The sequence below is a fragment of the Ochotona princeps genome, chromosome 4 (assembly GCF_030435755.1).
Source record: "Ochotona princeps isolate mOchPri1 chromosome 4, mOchPri1.hap1, whole genome shotgun sequence".
In the NCBI taxonomy this organism is placed as follows: domain Eukaryota; kingdom Metazoa; phylum Chordata; class Mammalia; order Lagomorpha; family Ochotonidae; genus Ochotona; species Ochotona princeps.
Window position 1 is genome coordinate 113,619,602 of NC_080835.1, and position 12,766 is coordinate 113,632,367.

The 12,766-nt window shown below is 43.2% G+C and overlaps 1 protein-coding gene across 1 annotated transcript in view; it reads left to right on the forward strand.

Moving 5' to 3' along the window:
* Nucleotides 1-12,766, forward strand: part of CDON (cell adhesion associated, oncogene regulated) — a 118,360-nt gene that overhangs the window by 34,978 nt on the left and 70,616 nt on the right. Inside the window, exons 2-7 of the mRNA XM_058664131.1 lie at nt 4,919-5,051; nt 6,214-6,486; nt 7,825-7,971; nt 8,709-8,852; nt 9,437-9,724; nt 11,479-11,748. Coding sequence (XP_058520114.1) covers nt 4,976-5,051; nt 6,214-6,486; nt 7,825-7,971; nt 8,709-8,852; nt 9,437-9,724; nt 11,479-11,748 — 1,198 coding nt within the window. The 5' untranslated portion in view covers nt 4,919-4,975. The remainder of the gene's footprint in view (nt 1-4,918; nt 5,052-6,213; nt 6,487-7,824; nt 7,972-8,708; nt 8,853-9,436; nt 9,725-11,478; nt 11,749-12,766) is intronic.

The window sequence follows — 12,766 nt, forward strand, 5'->3', positions numbered from 1 at the left end:
CATGATCATGGTTCACTAACAGACAAAATAGGCCTGCGGTGGATAAAGCTAACCAAGTCAACAGACACTTACTTGTTAAATGCTTTCATAGCCATTGGTTGTTTCCATGTTCTTTCCAAGAGATCATGCGAGGCAACCTAATAGAAACAGACTTCATAGAGGAGATTCCCATGTGCTAATATTTAAGTGGTGATAATGAGCCATGGAACTTCAAAGAACAGCTATCAAATATCGGGAGGTCATGTGCTAGGGTTAAAGTTTACTCTGGAATTTGTTTCCCTGCCTTTTAATAAATAAATACTTGAAGAAGGATTTGGCAAAAGCAAGGCACGTGCCTCTTGTGCCCATTCTGTCAAAGAGGGGTCTCCTGTTAACAAGTTACTGGAATGTTTACTTTGCTCTGACTGCCTCCTAGGGGTGTGTCAGCTCGGCTTGAACCAAGTGAGAATTCACATAAACTTGAAGGGTTTTCATACAGCTGACCTCTTCTGCCCATGAGTGGAGCCAATGGGTGCTCTATCAGGAGCAAGAAAAAAAGTTGAAAGGCCATCCATGACTTGATTCCCATGAACTGGATAGACTTGAGTGTGCGACTTTGGGAATTTGGAGTAGCTTATCAAAGAGATATGCAGATCCTGTTTTTTTCTTTTTTTTTTAATTTATTCATTAATTACATTGTATTATGTGACACAGTTTCATAGGTACTGGGATTCTCCCCACCCCTCCCAAAACCCTCTCCCCAGATCCTGTTATTTTTTATAAGCCATTTTAAGATACCTTGCAATGATTAGGATTACCCTTTCTTTGTGTAAATAAAAATGGATGTGAAATTCTCATTTTTAGAATGTTGACAATGTAGCCACATTGTTTCATTTTTGTTGTATTTAATGGTTACAGTTTCTGTGTCCAGCCTAGACAGCTAGGAATGGGAGTCAAAATGTGCATACTCAGTAACCCAGTCTAGCTTAGTTTCTGGTATGTGGTAGACACTTATTATTTGATAATGTTTAAAATATAACATAATAAGAGTAGATAAATATACTGAGTTCAGATAAGGTAACAGTTCTCATTAAATATGACTTTTTTTTTTAAAGATTTATTTATTTTATTACAAAGTCAGATATACAGAAAGGAGGAGAGACAGAGAGGAAGATCTTCCGTCCGATGATTCACTCCCCAAGTGAGCTGCAACGGCCAGTGCGCGCCGATCCGAAGCCGGGAACCTGGAACCTCTTCCAGGTCTCCCACGCGGGTGCAGGGTCCCAATGCATTGGGCCGTCTTCGACTGCTTTCCCAGGCCACAAGCAGGGAGCTGGATGGGAAGTGGAGCTGCCGGGATTAGAACCGGCGCCCATATGGGATCCCGGGGCGTTCAAGGCGAGGACTTCAGCCGCTAGGCCACGCCACCGGGCCCTAAATATGACTTTTAATGTACTGTTTGGAATTATTATATTAACATCTACTTTTCATTGTAAGAAATACTTAGGAAGTGCCTTCTGCTAAGCATTAGAATTTTCCAAGTTGAATATGTTGTTCTTGCCTTCCAAGAGTACAGAGCTGTGTGACCAGATCAGTCACATGCGTGAGTAATAAATACAGTGAGGGGCATGTGTCCAGGATTGGAGGAGAAAGAATTACTTGCATCTGAAAGATGGCACATTGTTAATTTAATAATTTTTAAAATTTCTCTTGTTTATTTTCTGTCTCCCACTGCAATACGAGCAAAGGTGGGAGTTTTTGTCTGTGCTACTTATTTTATTTAGGTATTTTTAATTGCTTCTTTCCCAAGCTCGTGGGATGGTACCTAGTATATGAGAGGCATTCTGTAAATGTGTTGCAGGAATGAGTGATTTTTGGTAGAAACTGCTAAATTGTGCTCTCTCCCTTCCCAGAGAATTACAGTTTACATTTCTTTTTTTTTATTGGCATTAAGTGATCACTTTATTTTTTTATTATATTTTTGACAATCTTTACATAGTTAATTACGGTAAGAAGGTTCAAGGGCTATAGGGAAGTGGGTAAGACTATTCTTTTCCTATTGTTTCCTTCATGTGTCTGAGGTAAAGGGGGTATTAAGGGAGAAACCCCACCCAGTTTCCCTCCCACCCCAAGTCCTGGATGTGGGGCATGCTCTGAGATCCTTGCTCAAGTGGTTTTGATAGTTCACCAGTTATGAATCACTGCCAATCTCGCCACTCCAGGCACGATGAGGTCATTGAAGAATCTACTGATTGACATAGTCCATCATAGAGTCTCCATTTGCCCAGTATTTCGCTGCCAACATATAGCTGAGGTGGTGGATTGACGTGTTCTGTCTTCTCTCTTTTCTTGGCTAGGGTTCTGAGTCCACCATTTCGATTGGGGAGATCCCAAAAGAAACTTTGAGGTGTTCCCAGACCAGATTCTTGTGTGTTCTAGCAAGCACAGAGCCCACCACAGTGCATCGCCCCAATCAGCTGGTGGTTGCAATTGCTGGGTTGGTTTTGGTTTCAGCCCTGACTTCCACTGGAACCAATGGGTGTTGCAGTCCAGGCTGGTTCCACCCAGCACACACTCGGCCCTCACATAAACCAGTGGGAGCTGCAGCCTAGTCAGAGCAACCCACAATAACCCCCACCAGGCCCGCCCCTACCCTGGTTTGCCAGTGTGTACAGCAAACTAGTACAGTCTGTCCCACACCTCCCGTTTGGCTCTCGTACATGTCATTGGGTATTAAAGCTTAGTTCCATCTAACCAGCTCAACTATCCAGCCCTCACGGGTGTTGTTGAGTGCCTCTCTGTCTAGCCACCCCAGCCCCTGTCCTAGTTTTTGTGCCCTCCCACGGGAGTAGTGACCCAAGAGGGAACAGCCCACTTTTTCCCTCCCAGGTCTCTCAATCCCGGTTTATGCACTCTTCGGTTCTGTGGTTTGACTTGGCAGAATTAGTCCCCAGTGCCAGCTTCTGCCAACTGATGCTGTGGCTAAGCCCAAACAACCCTCATCCACTCTAATATATGCTTGCACCTGTAGGAATAATTAGCCCAGCCTGGCTTTTCCCTGATCTAGTCCACATGAGGCGCACAGGTGTTGTAGCCCTGCTTAGTCTGGTCCATCTCTATCCCAGCCCACGCTCTCCAGTGGGAGTAGCTGTCCGGCAAGGGAACCAGCCCCTTAATCCCCCTGCCAGCTGTGCCCCCTCCGTTCCTCGTTCTCATGCCTGCTGGTTGGGTGCTGCAGTCGCATCCAGTACAGGCAACCTCACCTTGGCATTTCATATTGTGCATACAGTTTACATTTCTTCCAACACTGTTAGGATAGTCATTTTTTTCTTTTTCCTACATTCTTGCTCGTGCTGGGTTTTGTGAGATTTTCTTGATTTTGCTAAATGTGCTGTACTATCTGTGCTTTAAAAAGCACAGAAGCAAGCCTGCCCTTGACAGGCATGCATCTTGCTGCAGTTTCTGCAGAAGGGATAGTCCGCCTGCTTTCTGTGATTCTGCCCTTGCCACCTGTGCTGAACCCAACATCAGAGCCCTGTTCTTTCTCCACTGAAACCACTTCTGTCACTAGAGCTGTGACCTCCATGCTGCCTTTTTCCCAGGGTGTCTCATCTTACTCTGCCCCTCTGGGTTTGAAGCAGGTGATAATTCCCTTCTAGAAACACTGTCACCCCCCTCCCCAAACCCCACCTTCCTGGAGGAAACACTCTTGGAGGCATTCTTGCTGTTTCATTGCTTCTAGCTTCCACGGAGTCTCTACTTGTATTGCTTTTGCTGTTTGGTCTCTAAAGTTGGAATATCTCCAGGCTCTTATCTGGCGTCTCCTTCTCTATCCTCTACATATATCCTTCATAGGGAGACCCTACCTGCGCCAAGCTTTCATATGCCTGTGCTGGCTTCTCCCCTCAGCTACGGACTGCTGTACATACTTGTTGGCTTGAAGGTGTTGGTCAAACTTAGTTTGCTGGGTGGGTTACAACTGATAGCTAATCCTCTGTTCCATGTTCCTCATTTCAGTCAACAAGACCATTAGGCATTTTATTACACCAAAACCCAACAATTATCCTTGACGCCTCCCTGTCTCGCACAGCATATTGACATCTTCAGCAAGTGCTGTTGGTTCTTCCTGTGGAATATGCTCTGATTGCATTTCCTGTTTCCCTGCCTCATCGCTGCCTCACTGGCCGACTGCACCAAGTCCTCATCTGCTCCCCAGAGTGATTCCAGTGTCTCTTGACACTGGTCTTCGTCTTCCATTCTTGCCTGTGTCTCACCAGCCAGTGAGTTTTTGAAAGCTTGAATGAACCGCATCACTTTTCTCCTTTAGTGGTTAGCTTGTACATTCAGAATAAATCTCTCAGCCTTTCCCATGACCTTCAAAAATGATTGTGATCCAGCACAGGCTTTGCCTTGTACTGCTGTTTTCCTGGCTCAGCCCAGTGTCACCATGGACTGTCAAGCCTAGTTCAAACACAGGCCTGTACTTGCTACTCTTTCTGTTTGTATTCTTTCTGTTTGTACCAGAAAAAGGAAAGAAAACTAATGGTACTACCTCATTGGGTTGCTGTGAAGGTTAAGCCATTACATTGAAAGCAATGAAGTGGTACCGGGCACATAGGAAGCACTGGGTAAATGCTGGGTACTATTTTGGTGTTTTCTTTATTGCTATGTGTTTGGAAAAGCCTAGGAGGAGTGCATGTTGGTTGTGTGGAGTTTTAGAGGCACGTGAGGTATAAAAATGGAAATGTACAAGAGAAATCAGTTTGTGGATTGGGAAGTAAGTGATGTATCCTTAAGTGCTTGGGACTTAACATATTTTTTACAAAGCTCTCAGAGTAAGTGGTAGCTGTTATGCTCGCAACGCTGGCTTTTCAGATAAAATATTTCAACAGTTTTGTGGTTTAGATTTTTCTCTTATCCCTTTTTAATGTTTCTGCAGTGATCCAAGGCCTGGTTTTGCTCCGGAAGTCTGCCCTGCCTCCTGTGGTCTGGCGCTATGCATCCAGACCTTGGGCCCTCATGGACATTGCTGTGTGTGACTCTGGGGCTGCTGAGCTCTTCTGCAAGCTCAGGTAGGAGGAAGGAGTGGCAGAGCTGGGGCTGAAGCCTCTCCTCTTCATAACCCAATAAAAACAAAGCTTGAATTAGCTATTTTGCCATTAATAGTGGTTTCTAAAACTTGATCAACTACCATAATTTCAAAACTTGGTTAATTAAGCAATTTAAGACTATCTTATTCCTGCCTTAGATATTACTTGGTCTTCCTGTAAACATGTTTATTACAATTGTGTGTGTGTGTCCCCCAAGGCTAGTACATGGCCTGTGTGCATAGATACAGTAATGTTTATTTAGGCAATTTCAAAGTACTGTCTAGTTATGTTAGATGTAGTAAAGGAAAAATTAAGTTAGCAGTTTCCTTTCTGTTCATGTTTTGTGAAGCAATAACCGCAGAATCAGCCAAGCACTTCTATTCTTCATTCCTGATTAGGTATCCCATAAAAGAGTGTATAACATTTTTTCTTTTTAAATATTTTATTCTGTCAGATTAATATTATTCTTGTTCCCCTTCCCCTTTTGGGAGAATGGAGAGAATTGTTAGTGCTAATTTTAGTGCAAGAACATTCCTACCCCCAGTTCCTGGAGAAATAAAACAAAAGAAATGATTTTAAATAACAAATGAAAGTGTTGAAAATTTACGTCTAAGAAATTGTATTTCATATGGCTTCATAGCTTTCTCTCTGTTTTCTTGAACATGATTTTATACTAGAGGAAACGGATGAGAAAGTACCAGCAAGGCCTTCACTTATAGAATGATGTGCTCTCCTACAGCAAACACCACCAGGAAAAGATGAGAGAATTCTTTTTTTGTTTTAAAGTCATTTTTAGTTTTTCAGGTTGTGAACCTTGAGTTTTTACAAGTCACTTTGTTAAAAAGAATAGTTTGCTATTCTCATGAAAAAATAGTATTGTATATGATTTTTATCCTAACTTGTCAGTTGTACTCTAATGGTTAAGTCCCAGGATAACAATTTGTTTCCCTGCTCCTCCCTTTTTTCCTTCCAAAAGATGAACTTGTGAGAAGTTGCTAGAAGTTACAAATATCAAGAACTGTACCATGTGTCAATGAAAGATTGCATTAGTTACGCAGAGTCAGATGCCAAGTGTTTAATATGCTTTTCTCTCTGTCACTCCCTGTCTTATACCCCTTTGCCCATGGGGAATATTCTCTTGCAGACTTGGCACCGGCCTTTATTTCTGAGCCTGTCTCCGCTGTCCAGAAACTTGGTGGACCTGTGGTGCTTCATTGTTCTGCTAAACCTCTGACTGCGCACATCTCATGGTTGCATAATGGAAGAAGATTAGATAGAAACATGGAGCAGGTTAAGATGCATGAGGGAACCTTGACAATTTTTTCTCTTAACCCCTCACTTTCGGGTTCCTACCAGTGCGTTGCCAACAATAGCGTTGGTGCCATTGTGAGTGGCCCTGCAACAGTCTCTACTGCAGGTGAGTTTCATTTTGTCCCACTTAGAGAGAGATGAACTTTCTGAAGTAACTTTAAGTACTTGTTGTGGTTGGTAGGGAGAACATGGGCTTCATTGTGAGGCATGTTGAGGTATTATCCAGCCTTAACTCAAGCTGTGTGTGTAACTTGGGGAATGTGCTTCAACCTCTGTGAGCCTAGCATAGTGACATCATCAGTGACGAGGGTATGGAAATGATTTTGCTGTTTAATTTGGACATTTTCCTAGTGAATTCTGTACAGTTTGTCTTTGTGAGTGATTAAAAGTCCTTAATATCAATAACAAATACCAAAGCAGTTATCTACTTGATATTGAGTTATTTCATACAGTCTTATATCTTTATTTCAGATGAAATTTTTTATTTGCCTGGATTACTGAGTGATTTTAATTTATTAAATTGAAACCAGGCTAGAGAGGCAGGAAAAAAAACTGACTGTAAAGAAAGGAATGTTGCGTATGAGCTTATGGAAAATCTGGAATGTGTGGGTTTTCTGAGTAGGTTTGAGCCATCTGCCTTTCAAACGGTGATGGCTTACAGTAATGGAAAACGTCTTTGCAAGGGCACCCCTATTTACAGAACAAATCTGGATTCCCCAGGAGCAGTGAGTTTGTCATAACTGAGAAGAGTAAATGTTTTTGTAGAGCTCTGACCCATGGACAGCTCCAAGACACACAGTGCAGTGCTGCATTCCTGGGGCAGGCTGCTGAGAGCTGAGTGCATTGGGAACAGTCAGGGCCCTTCCATGCGGCATCCATCCACATTACCGTAGCTAGAAAATCGGAGCCATCGGCTGCTTTGGTGTTTAATGTCAGAGATGTTGGACTGCATGTGAATAGCTACAAACAGAATAATGAACATTGGGGAAATGAGTTTTGATGCGGGAGTGGATTTGAGAAAGACTGATCTGGGCAGAATGGGTCTGATTGTGCCTTCTGGTTCTGGTGGGTGTTTGAGGAGCAGTCTGCTTGCTCTGGTAGTCCCCTGACTCCTGGAAATGGGGCCCTCACTTACCTCTCAGCCTTCAATCCTACATCTCCACTGCAGCTGTTTCCTGAGCTAGCAAGGTCATTTTGCTCTGTGGGCAGTGCTGCAGATGTTTTTTTTTTTTTTTTATTACAAAGTCAGATATACTGAGAGGAAGAGAGATAGAGAGGAAGTGGAGCTGCCGGGATTAGAACCAGCGGCCATATGGGATCAAGGCGAGGACCTTATCCACTAGGCCACGCTGCCGAACCCCTTGCAGATGTTGTTTTTAATGTTTACCTTTCCTTTGGGAAAAGGAATTCAGAATTGCATCTCTTTAACTGTTTCTTCTTTCAGTTCTTGAGGATTTTGATTCATCCACAAAGCCTGCCATTACAGCAGAGGAAAAAAGCACTGGCTTCATTGCCTGTGGGGTACCAGCCAGTATCCCCAAAGCTGAAGTGCGCTACAAAATCCGGGGCAAGTGGCTGAAACATTCCACAGGTAAGGGAAAGCATCTGTGAAGAGCCAGTGAGTGGCACACTCTGAGCACCTGTCAGTTAAATAACCCTCTGTAAAGTTCTGGGTGCTGGGGACTGAGGCTGTAGAAGTACCTGAGATAGCTTGTCTCCCAGAGGTCAAGTGGAGGAGACTGGAATCCATGGTTAAAAAGGACTGCAATCCCCTACGCCCAAGTGTCCGCTCCCACCAGCCAGCCAGGTCTCCGTTCAGACACCTCTTCCTTAGGAAGACTGCCCTCGCAAACTTGTCTAAAATAATGTGACCTGTTGCCCTCTGGCCCCTTCAGTCACCTTTATGGAATTCATCACACCCGATGCTGTGTTCCTGTACTCCTGTGTGTGTGTGTCTGTGTGTGTGTGTGTGTTTCTTCCCTTTTTCTGCTACTGCATGGCTGCATCGTGTGTGCCTGGCTTGTCGGGGGCAGTACTAGCCACTCAGTGAGCAGTGAGATGGAGGCCTCTCAGGGTCACCTCATCTTTCACTCAGCCTGGTTCCTTCTGTGGTATTAACATGTCTCTGATAGGTTTGCTTTTAATTATGCTAATACGGTTAACTGTTTTTTGAATTTGCCGTAATTGCCCCTTCCTTGTCCATTTGCTGCTAGTCATTGTGTCTAAACCTGAAGCACAGTCTTCCCCTTGGCTAGTTGTCACTGTGTTGAGGTGGCCTTCAAGTGCAGAGGCTTAACTACTTCCTTCCTTCCTCTTTCCCTGCCTCAGGGAATTACTTCATCCTTCCCTCAGGAAATCTCCAAATTCTGAATGTATCCACAGAGGACAAAGGGTCATATAAGTGTGCAGTTTATAATCCTGTCACCCAAGAATTAAAAGTGGAACCTGTTGGCCAAAAGCTGCTTGTGAGTCGTAAGTATTTGGAGGGGAATGGTAACCATGAAAGCATTTCTCATAAAAGGTTGAGAAATTAGATTTTATGATTTTTTCCTGCCTCCTATTGGTATATCATCAGAAAGCCTTATCAGAAAGTAGACATATGAATGCATTGGAGAATAGCAGTACACATATTTTAAAAATACAAAGGTATGGAGATGGCAGTTTTGGTCCAGGTGAGAAAGTGGAATGGAGATAATTTTACCCTTTGCTCAAATACAAAGAAATTATAGAGGAAATTCAGTTTTATGTCAGTGATCTTCAAATTGACAGCTGTGAACTGGGGCAGGAAAGTGAGAGATTGGGGTGCTTTGTCTCAGATACAGTAAAACTCATTGCTGATTCTTAGGTGACAGCATCTTAGGTAGCTAGGTTTCTGAACTTGACACTTCTGCCTTTCCACTTGACTCATGCCGAGGTAACCCTGAGGGACCACACATGTTTTAGTTCTCAGCTTACTCTGTGCTGATTACCACACAGGATTCCACAAAGCTATAGCTCAGGAAGACACCAGCAGCGGGTCCTGACTCATCCATTTTTGTGTTCCTCTCCTTCTGCAGGCTCTGCCACAGATGATATCCACATCCTTCACCCCACTCTTCCTCAGGTGGTAGCTGTCCTCTCTCACAGTGCCGTGACCCTAGAATGTGTGGTGAGCGGGGTCCTGGCCTCACAAGTGCGATGGCTGAAGGACAGGCAGGAGGTTGTGCTGGGTAGGACCTGGAGGAGGTGGCACTCTCACCTGACCACAGACAGCATTGACCCAGCCGACGCCGGGAACTACACCTGCATGGTGGGAAGCCCCTCGGGAGAAGTAAAACACGTGACATACACAGTTGATGTACTTGGTAAGGTGTTACTAAATACTTTTTTTTTGCATCAGGGTATTTTTGTGCTCGTGTTTTTCAAGGAAAGACCTATATGTGAACTAGAAACAAAATAAGAAGTATTTACACCAGTAGCACAGGTTTTGTTTTTCCTAAAAGACTGCTGAACTGCTTTTCACAGTTGATGTTCTTGGGAGCCTTGCCACCAGTGTGCTGATGTAATGCAGAACTTGTTCTCCCACATTCATGATGTGGAGGGAAGGAGCTTGAAATCAGTCAGCTGGAAGATTCCAGGTCGTGTCTGTGTGTGGTGTACAAAAACAGAAACTAAGAGGACCGACTGGTGGCTTCTTTGTCATCTAACAAAGAAGTCTGTTGATTTAATTTTATTTTCTCTTTTGGAATCACCTCTTTCTGGCTCATTAAGTCTGCATTATTTTATCACATTTCCATTTACAGGTTGAGCATCCCTAATTGAAAATGCCTAAAATGCTCTGAGATCTGAAGCTAAATTAGGTTTATTTATTAGACAGGGTATACCTGCACACACATTTCAATCTGTTAGTTCGTTCCCCAAGTGCTTGCAGTCAAGAACCTCTGGTTGGGGCTAAGACTAGCAACTGGGAACTCAGTCCAGGTCTGCCGGGACTGGACTGGTGGGTGGAGGAGCCCAGCTCCTTGGGTGGTCATCATTGCTTCCAGGCTCTGGGTTTAGAGCTAGATGCAGACGTCGGACCTCGACACTTGGGATGTGAGCATCCTAGGTGCTGGACTGCATAGTCACTTGTTGGCACTTTCTGAGTGTTGGTATTACACTGAACAGTTTCCGAGTTTGCAGTATTTCCAGTTATGAATGCCTAACCAATAAAGGCCAAATACTCTGAAGCAATTCTGGTGCTAAGTATTTTGCTTGAATAAAACTCAACCTGTATTCTATATTTGCTTCCTCTCAGAGCTGTTGCATCTTTTTCTGCTAGCTATCTCATTATCAGGTGAAACAGCAAACATGTTTTCCATTATCAAAGATTTTTCTTGAAAATCAGGGAAAAAAAGGGTGGGAACTCATTCATAATAAATAGCTTTTTTTTGGTAAATCATCTACATAATCATCTACATATTTATTTACAGCCTGGCCTGATATAGGTCAGGAACACTGAAGTTAAAATAAATCTGTGTCAAGTAGACTTTAACATCCAGTGATAATCAGGACTGCATTAATACAAGGAATCATTTAACTTAGGAATACACTATAGATGTTGTTAAATGTTCTTTTTCTGAGTAAAAAGTGACTTGATGGTTCTAAAGATATATTATTTTTGGAGGGAGCCTGATGTATACACTTAACCTCAAAGTAGAATTGACTATAAAAATAATTTAATCTCAATCAGTGTTCTTCTGTTTTGGCTTTTGTCTGGTTTGAAATACAGAAAAACTGTTACTTTATTTCAAACTAATCATCTTAAATTAACAAGCGAAGCACAGGTTTATAAATTGTGTGTGTACACGTGTGTGTGTGTGTGGGGGGGGAGTTTAGAGGGTGGAGCGATCTGTAAAAGGAGGCTAACATATTAATTACATATGGTTTATTCTATTAGTGGAAGTTGAATGCATTTCTGATTTTTTCTTAGTGACCACAGCAGATGGAAGAATGTGAATAAACAATACAAGTTGGTTTCTACTAGTTATTGGGGGAGAGAAGATTTTATGTGAGTTGAGTGATAATTTAAAGAGTGCATCTGGAGGGTTCGAGTTTAATTTGTGTGTTTTGTTTTCAGAGCATGCCTCAATTTCTGCAGGCCTGCAGGACCTGACAGTGCTTCTTGGTGCCACAGCTCAGTTTACCTGCAAAGTTCATGGGAATCCTATGCCCAACCGCACCTGGCTTCATAATGCCCATCCCATTCCCCCTTCCCCACGACACACAGCTGTAGGGAATGAATTGAAAATTAGTGGGGTTACCCTGGAAGACACCGGACTGTATCAGTGTGTGGCAGATAATGGGATTGGATTTATGCAATCAACTGGAAGACTTGAAATTCAGAAAGGTAGGCCTTGCGGCCCTGTAATCATTTTTTCTTTATAGATTGGCTTTAGTGATGTAGTTCAAAATGAAACCACTTTTACTGAAGGAAAAAAATGCCACAGTGTTTACATTCCTGGGTAGTGGTAGATAAACATTTACATGAAGAAACAACCTGAATTTTCAGGCTTATTAAAAGTACATCTTAAAAAAGATTTATTTATTGATTTGAAAGGCAGAGTTAGAGAGACAGAGAGAGATCTCACATGCACTGTTTCATTCTCCAAATGGCTGCAGTGCCAGGGCTGGACCAGGCTGAAACCAGGAGTCTACACTTCTACCCACATGGGTGGCTGGGCCCCAGCGCTCAGGCTGTCCTCTGCTGCCTTCCATGTGCATTAGCAGGGAGCCTGATCAGAAATGGAGCGCCAGAACTTGAACTGGTCCTCATAAGGGATGCCAGCATCACAGGTAGTGGCTTCATGTGCTGTACTGTGTCACTCATCCTATAAAAGAATATTTTCTAAGAAACTATCTGTGCAGTATATACTACATAGTTTAAAAATTGTCTGGTGATCTCTTATTCGTGTTTCCCAGCCCAATCCGATTTCTTCTTTAGAATGAACTAGTTTTGTTCATTTTTTGAATGCCTTTGTGAACATACAAGCAGTCATACACTATGTGTGTGTGTTTGCATTTTATAATACATATTTTATAATATAACTGGTGGCAGTATTTGAGAGGCATGCACAAATACATGCACATATACAGAGTTCCCAACTACCTCTACCTGCCGCAGCCAGAACTGGGCCAGGGCTGAAGCTGAGAGCCAGGAGCGCCATCCAGGTATGCCATGTGGATGGCATGGACTTGGCTGCTTAAGCCTGTCAGGGTGTGCATTAGCATGAAGATGGAGCTGAGGGTTGAGTGTAGACACTCTGATAAGGGATGTGGGCATCTTACCTGTGGGCCAAATGTTGCCCTGGACGCTTTCCTTAATATTTTCCGGTTAACACAAATCTTGGCTGTCTTCTCATGTGTAC